This window comes from Perognathus longimembris, chromosome 16, assembly GCF_023159225.1.
Source record: "Perognathus longimembris pacificus isolate PPM17 chromosome 16, ASM2315922v1, whole genome shotgun sequence".
Taxonomy (NCBI): Eukaryota; Metazoa; Chordata; class Mammalia; order Rodentia; family Heteromyidae; genus Perognathus; species Perognathus longimembris.
In genome coordinates, this window is record NC_063176.1 from 43,870,172 (window position 1) to 43,884,899 (window position 14,728).

The 14,728-nt window shown below is 35.2% G+C and overlaps 1 protein-coding gene across 1 annotated transcript; it reads left to right on the forward strand.

Moving 5' to 3' along the window:
- Positions 1-13,597: 13,597 nt before the first annotated feature.
- On the forward strand, positions 13,598-14,083 carry LOC125364492 (60S ribosomal protein L26-like). The gene has a single exon (XM_048364102.1). It carries the CDS (start codon positions 13,621-13,623, stop codon positions 14,056-14,058), a length of 438 nt encoding a protein of 145 aa, XP_048220059.1. The 5' UTR covers positions 13,598-13,620; the 3' UTR covers positions 14,059-14,083.
- The last annotated feature ends 645 nt before the right edge of the window (positions 14,084-14,728 follow it).

Here is a 14,728-nt window from a genome sequence, read left to right on the forward strand (position 1 = left end):
CTTTTATAGTTGAGTTCAATGTGAACTTTTAAAAAATGTTTAGAGAGGTGCTTAATCATAAGTTGCACTTATTAACCACCTTTGAATTTTATGACTCTGGAGTATAGAAAGGAAGTATATTCCTGGATTTATTCTATATGTTTAAACTAATCAAAGATATAGTATACCTTTTGATTAGCTTAAATGTATACAAAAGATGCAGTATACCTTTTGGTTTTAAATAAATATAAGTACTAACAGATAAAAATAAACAAGTATAAGGAAGTAAAAGTATTAGTGAATATGAGAACTCATATAAGCATTTAAATCTCTGAATATCACTTTGGAACACAAGTGTGGTAGTAGCATGACAGAATCTGGTATAGATTCATAGATTCTTGCAGGATGCTGGAAGGCTGAGATTTTCTTTCTCAACAAGTTTAATTAAAGGATTCAAACTTTCAGTTAGGAGGAGTTAGAATTAAGTTTAGGAGCTTTTTTGTGGATTTTTTTTTTCAGAACTCTGGTCCTAGGCACTGTCCCTGAGCCCTTCAACTCAAGGCTAGCACTCTACCACTTGAGCCACAGCACCACTTCCCAAGAGTTCTTTTATATAAGGATGCCTGTGGTTAATATAAGTAATTCTTACTTGCCAAATAAAAAAATGAACTTCACGATATTAAAATCAAATGGTGTTTACACATTCAATATACACCAAACAATTAAGCAAGAATAAATATGGGCCTCACTGGTTAAACACAAAATCTATTAAGAGGAATTAAATTCACAATTATTAAAAAGCTACCTCTTACTAAATGCTGTGTGCCTGCTAGCTTGTTAAACGTTTATCTTAGATTACCTGTTAAATTCTAACAATATTTTGAGATACAAACCATCTGATGCTATTTTTACAGATGAGGAAAACAAAATTCAGAAGATCCATACAACATAGTAATGTATATTCATGCACTAGGGTCTGTTCAGGAATTAGACTAATATCTCATGGCCTAACACCCTCACCCTTTCAATACTCTAAAGTTCCTGCTTTACAAGAAGTTAATATTAGATATAAGTTAAGAAACTTGTACAAATACATCTTTGAATCAACTCTAGTATGATTTTCAGCAATGTTTCCAAACTCTATTTCCTTGAAATTTTGCAGTGTTCCATGATGAAAGCACTGTGGTACAACATACTTGTCAATTTGACTATCATTCAAATTTTGAATAGATTTTTTACTATTTATTCATTTTAGCAATACTGAGAACTGAACCAAGTGCCTCATAGCAAGCATCTTCCATTTGAGCAATCAGCTTTTTGTTTCTATTTTATTTTTTAAGACAGTCTTGATTGGCCACGAATCTCTAATCTTCCTCTGGTATGTCCCAAGGAGCTGGTATTACATGTCTATACCACCATATGCAGTTTGTATCTTTATATTAAATATAAGAGATGACATTTCCTGATCAAGAAATGTAATCTTTCAAATTATTGGCATAAAGTTAGAAACAGACTTAAAAATAAAAGTAATAACATTCCAATATAAATCTATAGAACAAAATTATAATATGATATCAGATAATAACAAGAAAGTATTGTCAGTGAGCTCTCTGACATTATAATAAAATACTTGAAATGGTTACCTTATAAAGAGAAAAAAAGTCATATTGGCTTAGAGGTTGTAGTTTATAATATAGTGGGATCATCACCTTTTTAGACTTAGTTTTGGGTGCCGGATGGAAATGGCAGGAAACATACTCAAGAGCACACAACTTTCTTCAGGTACAGAAAGCAAAATGAGAGTCCCACAATCTCCCTAAGGACACAACCTATATATATGGCCCTACTACTTCTCACTAGGCCTCATTTTAGAACACCCCCCCCCCAATCTTGCTACCGTGGGGGTCAAGCTTTTAACAAACAAGTCTTTGAGGAATATTCAGCATTAACAAATCTTAGTGAAATAGTAATCACAATTTAGATACATTATTTGTGTCTGAGAGGCTGTAGTACCAAATTTGAACTGAGGACTTCACACCAGCTACATAAATGAGATAACACCTGAAACATGCCTTGTTTCGTCTTATTATATTTTATTTACTTCTCTTAATGTAAACAAGTCTATTTCAAAGTAAAAGGGAAATCATGAAAGAAAATAGAGAACTTCTCTTATCAGAAAGCTATAATGAAGGGCCTTATATTATGTTTTTATTATTGCCTTCAGGTAATTGTATAAAGAGGATTCAATTCAACATATCAATTCATGAGTACAATGCATCTTAATCTATGTCACAACTTCCATTGTTTCTTGATGTGTGTGCGTGTGTGTGTGTGTGTGTGTGTGTGTGTGTGTGCATGAACCATTATTACTACCAGAAAGTCTGTTGGAAAGTCAGATTATCCTGAGATATGGTAGATGAATCTGTAGTTTAATGACATCCAGTAATTCATCTGTTCACCAGTAAGTAAGACACACTGGCTAAACTGAACATTTTCAAGTTTGGGATAAACTGAAGAACCAAAAGTTGATTGACTATAGAGCTGTTTGGAATTTTTTTTCCTTCAGAGGGTTTAATTCTCTATGCCTGGGGCAAAACAAAGGAATTCTTTTCCACAGTTGGCCCAGATGATTCCAAAGTAGGGGAGACCTGAATACACCTGGATAGCACAGAGTTTAAAGCCTCATTGCTGCACAGATGAGGAAAGGGAGACCGATTCAGCCAAGCTGAATTCTTAGCTCTTCAGATTGGCTGCGAGTAGTATCACTGAAAGGACTTCCTAAACGCCACTGTCCCTAGTTGCCTATGAGCTCTTTCCTGGACTCTCATGTTTTAATGACTATCCATATGCCAATGGTTCCCAACTCTCTTGTTTAGAGCAGTCTTCCAAGCCTTAGATTTCTACAACTAAACATCTCCCCACTATTCCCTTTGGTGGTTTATAAGTCCCTTTTGTTCAATTCTGTTTTTCACTTCCTGTCTCTGAGGCACCACCCTCAGTAATGTGAGTTGGAACCTGGGAATCCTGAAGGACTTTTCTTCTCTTGCTGTGCATGGTCCACAGGATCAACCAATCCTGAAGGGTTCTCTTCCTATTCTTCAAATTAATTCCTTCTTTCCATGTCCACTATCATTGTCTCACACTATTTATTCACTAGATAATTCTCAAATGTTAATTGTTCTTCTTAACTCCAAACTCCTCATCCCTGAATTAATCTTCCCTAAAGTAGCCAAAGCTAGCTGAGCAAATTTGTCCCTTTTCCCAAATAAACTCTTTTAAAGCTCATCACTGCCCTTGAGCTACAGCTAAGATTTCCTAATAGAGAAAAAGCCTCAGAAAATGAATTAGGCATCACTTTTTCCAACCCAGGATTCCCACTGCATCATCCAGCTACATGAACAGCCTGAGCTTTTCATTGAGGGCACCATAAAGGTCTTTTGTCGTTTAAATGTCCTGCTTCTTTTCATCTGGGTTTTAGGCATTTCCTTCTACTCTCCAACGTTTGTGTCTTTTTTCTCTTTTATTAAGAGCAAATCTGCCTATCGACCCTTTAAATTATCTTTCCCATAGTTTTGAAATTCTAATCTTTGGACTTTCAAACACCATGGTACTAAAACAACCTAGCCATCCTGCACCAACGTTGGAGGTAGGATAGGGTCTGTTCCTTAACTAGCTCTGTAAAACATCTTGGTTCAGTCATTCTGTCTGTGTAAGTCTTGCACGCCTTCATTGATCACCTCAGTCCTTTAGTTTCTTCTTGTGGAATGTGGAAATCATCTGTATCTCTTACCATCAATTTCCTAGCAAGATTTAGTGTCAGCAATGAATATAAGGGCAGTTGGGGCTTTTCCTAAGTACCCAACAAATAAACTTGTGTCATTACGTTATCATTGTCACTCTATTGATGTGATCTGAGTTCTAGATGTCTTAGTCTATGCTCTCTCTCAACTTCCCCATGTACTTCCACCTCACTTTCCATGCCCTCCCCTTTCTATCTTTCTCCTTTATTTTCTCTCTTCCAGCATTTAGGCCAAGCTTTGTACCTAGAAATTTCTCAATAAATGTATGTTTAGCCGAACTGAATACATGTGTCCCCAAAACCTCAAAATATCAACCTTTCTATGCTAGACATCAGAACACTTCAGACTGTGTGTGTGTATGTGTGTATGTGTCAGAACAATGCAGATGCCCACACAATTATAGTATATTCAGAGTTCTTTTTCTTAATGCTTGTTTGTATAAAAAAAATCAGGAAATTCTTCCAGCCAAAATATATGTCAATTTATTTTACATTCACATATCCTGTGGAAAGTTCTTATTTTTCTCAGTCTATGAATAGATAGAAGTCCATCTTGCCTAAGGAAGTTCTAAACAAAGCTAATAAATAAGAGATTTGACTTGATCACTAAATTTTAAACTATTCTGAAGCCACTAGCCTTTCTTGTTGGTCACTATTTCCACACAGTGTATTCTGATAATTTTACTTCCAATTTCTCTAGTTTATTTTCTTCTTCCCATTGTTGCTATCACTGTCTTAGCTTAGAATCCAACCATTTTTCCACTAAATAACCTTGACAACTGATTACTGTCCTTAAATCCAATGTATATTTGACATTGTTACAGTTAATACATAGTTTTAGAAATTTAGAAATTAAATTTAAAAAATATGACTGTTAGTGGGGGGGGAAGGGGGTGCAGTTGGCGGTCAGTAGAGACCAGATCTGCAAAACAACAAACTTCTTTTCAAATGGTATTTCCACAGGTTTGGGTCAGCGACCTTATATTATGTATCTAAAACCAAACAACTACTAAACATAAAAAGGTCTAGAATAGACCTATCAGTTTATCACAATAGCTCAACAGCTATGTACATATGATTATGTAAGATGAGGATAAGCCAAAAGAACTCTAAGAGAAGGACCCAGGGGGATTCTATTGTTGTTGTTACATTTAATGCTCTAGGTAAATTTCCTTTGGCGTACCCTACATGGTTACTGTATATGATTTTGGTGCATTGGGTATTGTATATATGCCTACCTGATCTAAGGAAGGGAAAGAAAAATGAAGGTGGAAGATATCACAAGAAATGTACTCACTGCCTTATTATGTAACTGTGCCCTTTTGCACAACACATTGTCAACAAAATTTAATTAATAAAATTAAAAAACATACCATGGAGAAGTTGGTAATTTGTATCTTACACAGAACAAAACAAAAAGCCCATAACCTAAATGTTTATTTTCACTTCTGTGGACCAGCCCTAATAATTACCTACATTATTTCCAGTTCCCAGAATATAAGTTTTATCCCTGAGCATAATTTCAGAAACATACTCTTTTCCCACCACTCCCTAGTAAGAATCACAATTCTTCTCTACATCTAAAATTCACAACCAGAATGCCAATAATAAAAAAAAATCCATCTTAATTATTCATCATGGTATTAAATCCAGTCCTTCTAATATCATTGGCTACTGACTTGGAGTATGGAAGACAGGAAATTCTTTAAAATAGAAAGCACATATTCCACAAGACTGAGCACTATTTCCAAACATCTGCTGCCTCATCACCAGCCAAGTTGCTGTCATAATTCTTTTTTATTTTTTGAGAATCTTTGAAACTCAGTATTCAATACTATGAGAAGATTAATGTTATCTGTACATACTGGTTAAATTCTTAGCATAATCTCTTTGCCATGCTTGAACGAGTAAAACATCAGAGAAAACCATGAGGGTAGGTTAAAATTCCCCTCTTTATCTTGTAGATACTAAGATGTTCCAGAAAAACTTTAGAACAAGATTCATAAAGCAGTCCAAGTTGTACCAAAAGTAATGATTACAAGATGACAATTATGATACACTCTTTAGTGAGGAGGCTATGGCTCAACAATTGAGAACGTTTCAATATTTTATCCAAAGTGACTCAGTGAGGCAGAGAGCATACTTTCAATCCAAATACCTACTTAAAATGCCCAATTATGTTTATTCACTGTATTGCTCCATTTTTCACATCTATAACAAAATACCGCAGACTGCCTTTTTAGAACAAATAAGTATATTTAGTTCACGGTTTCAGAGTCTAGGATTTCAAGTAGTATGTCACTGTCTCTGGCAAAGAAATCATGACAAATATCATTTTGATGACAATAGACACAAGTTGCATGGTAATACAAGAAACTTTCTTGATTTTCTTTTGTGTGTGTGTGTGTGTGTGTGTGTGTGTGTGTGTGTGTGTGTGTGTGTCATTCCTGGCTGGGGCTTGAACTCAGGGCCTGGACACTGTCACTTGCACTTCTTATTTTGCTCAAGGATAGATAGCACTCTACCCCTTGAGCCACAGCACCACTTCCAGCCTTTTTATGAGCAGTTTATTAGGGATAAGAGTCTCACAGACTTTCCTGCCCAGGCTGGCTTTAAACCATGATTCCCAGATTTCAGCCTCCTGAGTAGTTAGGATTACAGGTATGAGCCACTGGCACCTAGCTTCCAGCCTTACTCTTTTATCACAACTCATTACTATGACAGCTAACCAGGGCCCAAGCAGACTACAATCTCTTTCATAGCCTATTCCCTCTATGACCCTAAATTACCTGGCATTCTGCTACATCTTTCAAAGATTCTACTACTTTATAACTCTTCCATATTGGGGAACCCAGCTTTCAACATGTCAATCTTTAAAAGTCAGCGCACAACAAATCATACTTTGTAGAAACTCGTTTAATGAATAATAAAACAAAAAATGCTTGCTTTTTATTATATGTATAAGTTGAACTTAGGACCACTGAAGTATTTCACTTGGCCTATTTTTTGGTAAAAGTTTACAATATATACCAGCTTTAATAAATAGTCTTTAATTTTTAAGTTTTCACACTTGATATCATGAATTATCAATTTACTTAAGTAATTTTAGACCTTAATCTTTGAAGAGTTTCAGAATTCCTTCTCTTGAACTAATTTTACATACTTAAAAAGGAAAGGGAAAAAAAAACTTCAAAGGAATCATCGTCGGCAGGGGTAGACCTAGTAAATCTGATTCTGTGAGTCTTATAACCATTTCCTAACTTGTTTGTGCTGAGTCACATCATAGTGATAATGCCTGCAGTTTCTGTCTTTATTTATTATACTGCGTAGGTATGTATCTAAACCTTGTTCTAAATATTTTCTATATGCCACTATCATTATGTTTTAACATTTCTCCAAACACTATATCATAATCAATCAAATTTTCTACAGATAGTTTTATATTGAATTTTTATCAAATCTAGGTATTACCAGAGTTTTATTCTAACAAGTAACTAACCTTATGTTCTTCACAAAATACAGTAAAAATGTTTTAATAAACATTAGTAAACTAGAGTGCTAGGATAATTTCAAGTGTTAAACAAGGGTTGTAAATATATGGATTTCATTGCATCACTCTGTCTTTCTATCACTTTGATGACTCATTAAACAAAGAAGAAAGGCACTAATTATTTGTTTCTTGTTTTAGTAATAATTTTGAGATGACAGCTTTCAGTTTGTTCATGAGATTTTTTTTTACCTCGACAAACTTTTTAAAATAAAATTATTTATTTATTTATTTACTTATTGCTAGTGCTGGGGCTTTGGACTCAGGGTCTGAGCACTGTCCCTGGCTTCATTTTGCTCAAGGCTAGCACTCTACCACATGAGCCACAGCGCCACTTCTGTCTTTTTCTATATATGTGGTGCTGAGAAATCAAACCCAGGGCTTCATGTGTATGAGGCAAGCACTCTACCACTAGGCCATAGTCCCAGCCCCTTTTTAAGCTTTTATTGATAATAAGTAGATTGACATTCCACTATTTCTGTTTTCCCATCTTTAACATTTATAAGATTTTGTTTAAAGGAGAAAATAGAAATTTTTTTCTGTTATCTATAACTTTCTACTGCTACTATAAATAAGTATGCAAGTTTATTTCTTAAACTATAGTATAACTTTTCTTGCATAATTTATAAACTAAGCTGGTTCTTTAAGTGTTACTCAGGGCCAGGAGCCAGTGGCTCACACTTGTAATCACAGTTCCAAGCCTGCCCCAGCAGGAAAATCCATGAGACTCTTCTCCAATAAACTCTTCAGAAAAAGCCAGAAGTGTCACTGTGGCTCAAGTGGTAGAGTGGTATCCTTGAGCATATAGCTCAGGGACAAAGCCCAGGCCCAGAATTCAAGCACCAGGAATGGCAAAATAAAAACAAAAAAAAAACAGAAGTTACTCAGTTGCAAATATTTTTTAGTTATGACCACCTTCTATTTATTATACTAATGTCTTGTTTGAAAGATGTACTTAATTGCATTATTTCCCATTTGTTACTATAGTTAATGATATCCAGAAGAAACTTTTACTTTGAATACATTATTTGCCTTTGTGTTTTTATAGGAGAATTTTAGATGAGTTTTAATCCAAGGATCTGAAAAGTAATTATCAAGCATCTTAGTGGACTACAGTTTTATTTTATAACAATACTGATTAATTTCAGTCTAGCCATAGAACAAACATGATACATAAAGAGAGTTGAGTCTATTTCCCAAGCACCCATTGACTTCTTGGCTGAGATTGTAAGGAGCTGTATATAGAATCTTATCTAACACATATTCAACTGCCACAAAGTATGCCCTGCTTTGTAATTGCTCTCACAGACATATTTGTGATGGATACCTCATAGAGAGTTAAAGAATGATGGCTTAGAAACTGACACTTCTTGCCAGTGATGGAGTAAAATAAAATCCAAAAATTGATATGCTGCCTCTTTAATAATGAAAAAGATTTGAGACATCAGTCTTCAGATGAAACAAAAAGTTATGGAGCCCATTTGGCTGCCGATGTTCAGTTTATGCATCGGTATAGCTTTAGGGACGTATTGAACAAAGTTAAATATAGGTATTTGGTTGTATTTCATTTGCATGAAATTTTTACTGCATTTCAAAAATAATTCTTTTGGGGCTTGGAAGATGTGCTTAGGAAGATGTTTCTGTTCTGCACTATGAATTGTGAGTGGAAGGGGAAAAGACAAATGAAGGTTTGAGACTGCAGGAGGTACAAGGTTCATGAACCTGAACTCCTTTTCTGTCTGTCTTAGGGACCAACCATTTCTCCAGGGAGCTAGTAAATTTGTAAGCTAGCATAGAAATCTCTAATCAACCTGAGTTGATTTTTGAACATGCAACAAAATCTTGACAAGTGCACTAAAAGAACTCAAACTTGTCACTGTGGCTGACATTAAAAACAAACAAGCAAACAAAACAGTGTTTTGAGATACAGATTAATTGGGTTCCAGTGCAAAGATTTTTGTTTTTGCTCTTTCCAAAATCTTTCCAAGTCATATACATCATGTTGACATTGTTCTCACAATGACAAAGTAAGCCTTTAGTTAATGATCTCCAAAGTACATTCTATTGAGTAGTATTCTGTAACTTTCAGATTGTTTGATGGGGGTGAGGGGGAAAGTGGGATGGGGACAATGTAGTAGAGGAGAGAAGAGTGAATGGAGCATCATAAGCAACTTAATCCAACAGACAAGGAAGCTCACTCTCTTCCTAGATCTATGGCTTTTCCCTCATATTCACTGTAATACTCAAAGGACAGGAGACACATTACATGTTATCTACTGACTGGATATACACATGGTTAGACATCTAGATAAAATTTTTTCTCTCTCTAACACATAAACACACACAAACCAAATATAAAACAAAACAAAAACAAACAACAACAACAAAATCCCTCCAGAACAATATATTTAAAATAAAATCACCTCTGGAGGTAACTTAAGACTCAGGATTAGATAATAAAGTTGTCTAAAACAATAGGGATAAATATGGAAAAGACAGGATGGAAATTTCACTAACAGGAGAGAGTTCTTTAAAAATTAAATAAATAGAAAAACTAAAGGTAAAGTAAAAATAATAAAACATAACCAAAGAGTTAATTTAAGATTTCTCAAAGCAAAAGGCAAGGTAAAACTTGGTGACAAGGTCAGTGGAAAACCATCCCCTAAGAACACAGTGCAGTCTAACAAAAATGGGAGTCACTGTAAAGACACAACAGATCCAGTTCACATTAAATTGAGCCCTAGAAAGGAAAGTCGACAGAGAACAGAGGCCAATAGATCAAAATTTCCCAGAACTGATGTACAATAACTTAGGAAGCACTGCAACCCCACCCCCAAAGAACAAATTAAAATGAAGAAAAATAAAAGAAATATCAAGGCACAAAGTAAAATGGCTGATAAGAATAAAATAAAATATTAAATACACAGATATCCACATATACACACATACATAAACACATAGTCATGAATTTCCTTAAGAACAGGATCTTATCCTTTATGTTTATCAAAATTAATTGAAAATATATGTGCACATAAAAACTAGTACACAGATGTTAACATTCTATGACAGGCTTATATATATTTGCCAAAATGTGGAAGCAGCCAAGATAGCCTTTCAGCTAGTGAATGCATAAAAATATTGTACATAAAACAATGGGAAATATTCAACACTGAAAAGAAATGAGCTATCAGCCATGATGAAAAATTTCAGGAAATAAAATACTTGTTTTTAGGTGAAAGAAACCAATGTGAAAAGCCAACACAGTGGATAATTCTCACTGAATAACATTCTGGAAAAGCAGTAACTATGAAAAGAGTAGAAAAGGTCCATAACAGCCAGAGACTAGTTGAACATGGGGAGAAAGAAGAATGGAAAGCACAGAATAGTTATCCTGCTTGATTTTTTATAATGGTAGATACATGTGAGTATGTATTAAATCAAATGACAATGGAGGAAGTAAGTTTGGATTCCCAGTAGAGTAAATTGCAGAGGACAGTCACATGCCATGTTTAAAGTATGCCAAAATAACGCCAACCTGGAAATCTAATCAAGAAACATATCCTAAGGAATTATAACACAATAGTTTCAGGATGAATAAAAACCGATATAATTTGTCAGCAGCTGATCTACTCTGACAAGAATCTTGGAAGTCCTGGGTTGAAAATATTAGAAGTCTAGGGGCCAATGTAAAGCATGTATAAATGATGACTAACATGGAAAGGAACACAAACATTGACTATGAAAATGTCAGTGATGTCCTTAAAATATACTAAAATGTATGTGGTATTAAAACCATAGGGATAAATATTGGATAGGATACAAAATTTTATATTTCTTATAATTATGTTGAAAAGATAGAGGTGTTTATAGTAAGTATGCACACATAAATGAGGCTACCTGAGGGAAAAAGGTTGGGGAAGATTGATGTTTAAGTCCAGCTCAGGCAAAAATAAATTAGTGAACCTTCATGTCAACAAACAGGGTTGGAAGTAGTATTGAATAGAATCCCAACTATGTAGGAGATAGCAGCTTGAAGACAGCCTTGTCAAAAACAGGACATAACTGAAAAAAAATATGGAAGAGTTAATACAATCTCTGTATAATTGAAACAAGATAGCATGGAAAAGAGAATAGTATTTGTGAAACAAAGACAACACGAGATGGTGAATGAAAATGGAAGGCATCATAATTGTATTGAGAGTAAATTGATGCACTACTTTAATTAAGAAATTCGGATTTGTCAGAAAAAAAACCTACATATGTCCATACAAGAGCCACATTTACAAGGCAACAAATTACAATTAAAATAAATATAAAGGAAAACAACAACAAACAAAAAACAGACAGGAAATCAGAATGTCAAAGGAGTTGGGATAGCCATTCAAGTGCTAGTATCTTTGCTATGTTAGGGTTAGGGCTCTGAAATCTCCTCAAACGAGATAGTTTTCCATCTTACATCAGATACAAAGGACTCTTGACAATTCTGCTTCCCAGTAAAGTAAGTTTGGAAAAATTTACTTTATGTCCAGTAACAGCAAATCCACACTCAATCTTCTTCTTTTGTCTGGTTGGCAAAAGCCAATGACTGGTCATTCTTCAGTTTTCCCCTCTTACCAAAGGATTTAATGTATGCAGTTTTTCCTAACACTGAATTCATCCCAGTGACTCTTATCCCAGTCACTTGACATGAGTTCAGTCTTCAGTTTTATCCCTTATGAAATCCACATCCCTATGTGAGTCTCATGATTTCATGTCTCCAGTGTTCTCAGAACACTGGAATTAACTAAAGGAGAGATCATTCTAGGCACTGTGACTTAGGTCTATAATCCCAGCTACTCAGGAGGCTGAGAGCTGAGGATCTCAGTTCAAAGCCAACCTGGGCAGAAAAGTTTCTGAGAGATTCTTAAGTCCAAGTAACCACACAAAAACTGGAAGTGGAGCTGAGTAGTTAAAAGATAAGGAAATTGCAGAAGCCTGAGTGGATTACATCTCAGTTTTATTGGGGTCTCTTTAGTGGGGTCCCTGGGTTCCCATGACCAAATTTGGAAGATTATTGTGGGGCAGATTTTAGAAACCAATTGCATGAATGCCATTAGGAGTTAGTAAGCAGAGGCACAGGGTGTCTATGACTAAGTTCCTGTCATTTGTTATGAGAGTGCATGATAGTGAGATATGAACAAATATGTGTATAATTTTGGTTTGAGAATGTAAGACGATCCCCATCCCAAACTCCATTTGTCTAAGAACATTGAAAATATTCTCTAAGAAGTTAATAAACTTTGGCAAAATGATTAAAAGAAAAAAACTGTTCTTCATTTCATTTTAATTTTAAATATGCCTAATAAAGCCCATTTATAGTTTCATTAGTAGTAGCACTGGTGACATTCTTTCCCCCAATTTTTCCTATTACTGAGATTATTAATGTTCAGTGATTCTTTGGATTCCTTCTACCCTGCTTAATTACTGTTGGTCTACCTACTTAATGTTACAGATTTAAAAAAACAGTCTATTACTTCTTGTTGTTACCAATCTTTCAGATTTAATGATGTACACACTACCACCTTTATGCTTCTACTTTTTGATAGCTTAGACTTAATGATATGCAATTGTGTGAGATTCGTTTTTGTAGAGATCTGTCACTGTCCTTATTTAGAGCTATTTTGAATTAGCTTTCATCTTTTTAGCATTTAAATGATCTAAGTCTTCCTGTATCTGGCTGTAGTTTTCTTTGTTATTTACTTTTCCTCCCACATGAATGTCAACTGTAGAAGTTTCTGCTGCTTATTTCAACTTCTGCTCTTTGTCAACCTTAGACTTCATTATATTCCCCCTCCTTAAGTATAATTTCCCATCATATCTGAAAAACTTTTAGGATAGTTTTACAGCCTGCCTGAAAACTTACAAGATTATAGAAATATAGTTAAGATGGTATGAGTTGAAAAAGAATGTAGAAAGAAATGTGCTAAACACTCATTTTCAATCCTTGGAGTCTAAGGAAATGAAAACAAAATCTCTCCCCTTAATAGTTACTTGCTTACTCTAAGTCATACAATGTCAAAGTTATGACCAGAATTTAATTAGAACTAGTACTGTTTTCAATATAATGTGTCCCAGCTTGAAATCTCCCAAAATATTTTCTCATAAACTAACTATAATCAAAATGCATCTTATAAATTCACTAACCAAAGCATTATAGTAGGCACTGTAGGTGTGTTACATAGGGTATGCAAAAGTTATCATTATTAGAAACAAAATAGCCCCTTTAGCGCCATCGCTGAAGCAGGAGCGGGCCAAAATGAAGTTCAATCCCTTTGTCACTTCTGACCGAAGCAAGAACCGGAAAAGGCATTTCAATGCACCTTCCCACATTCGCAGGAAGATTATGTCTTCTCCTCTTTCCGAAGAGCTGAGACAGAAGTACAATGTGCGGTCTATGCCCATCCGAAAGGATGATGAGGTGCAGGTTGTACGGGGACACTATAAAGGTCAGCAGATTGGCAAAGTGGTCCAGATTTACAGGAAGAAGTATGTCATCTACATTGAACAGGTACAGCAGGAAAAGGTCAATGGCACCACTGTCCCTGTGGGCATTCACCCCAGCAAGGTGGTTATCACCAGGCTGAAACTGGACAAAGACCACAAAAAGATCCTGGAACGGAAAGCCAAGTCCCGCCAAGTAGGAAAGGAAAAGGGCAAATATAAGGAAGAAACAATTGAAAAGATGCAGGAATGAAGTAATCTTACATGCAACTTTCATTTAAAAAAAATGTATCAAAGAAAAAAAAAGAAACAAAATAAAACTGAAAGGACACTGGAAAGGACTGTTGTAATAGTTAACATTTGAGATAGGTCAGCTAAGGGAGGCCTCGCTAAAAAATGGGTAATTCTGTCACGATTCTAATGTGTGCTAAATGAGGCCTGGCAAAACAAGACCTGTGTAGTAAAGAATTTACTGTTGATCCTGAAAAAAGTGTGCAGTTTTATCTCCTTTTCTAAATCCCATGAGCAGTGTCTTTCTTTACCATGGTGATTAGTCATGTCAGAAAAAAACATCAATTATGATTTAGGGTGGACATTTCGGGTTACATAGCACTTGAAACAGGAAAAAAAAATCATATAGACAATCAAATCGTCAATGTTGTATGTAATGGAGCCCAACAAAAAATGTGAACAGAATTCCCATAGTTTCAAGACTTTCCTTTTTTTTTTTTTTTTTTTTTTTTTTGGTTTGGTCACTTGTAGGGGCTTAAAATCAGGGCCTGGGTGCTGTCCCTGAGCTCTTTTACTCACGGCTACAGCTCTAGCACTTTTTTTTTTTTGGCCAGTCCTGGGCCTTGGACTCAGGGCCTGAGCACTGTCCCTGGCTTCTTCTTGCTCAATGCTAGCACTCTGCCACTTGAGCC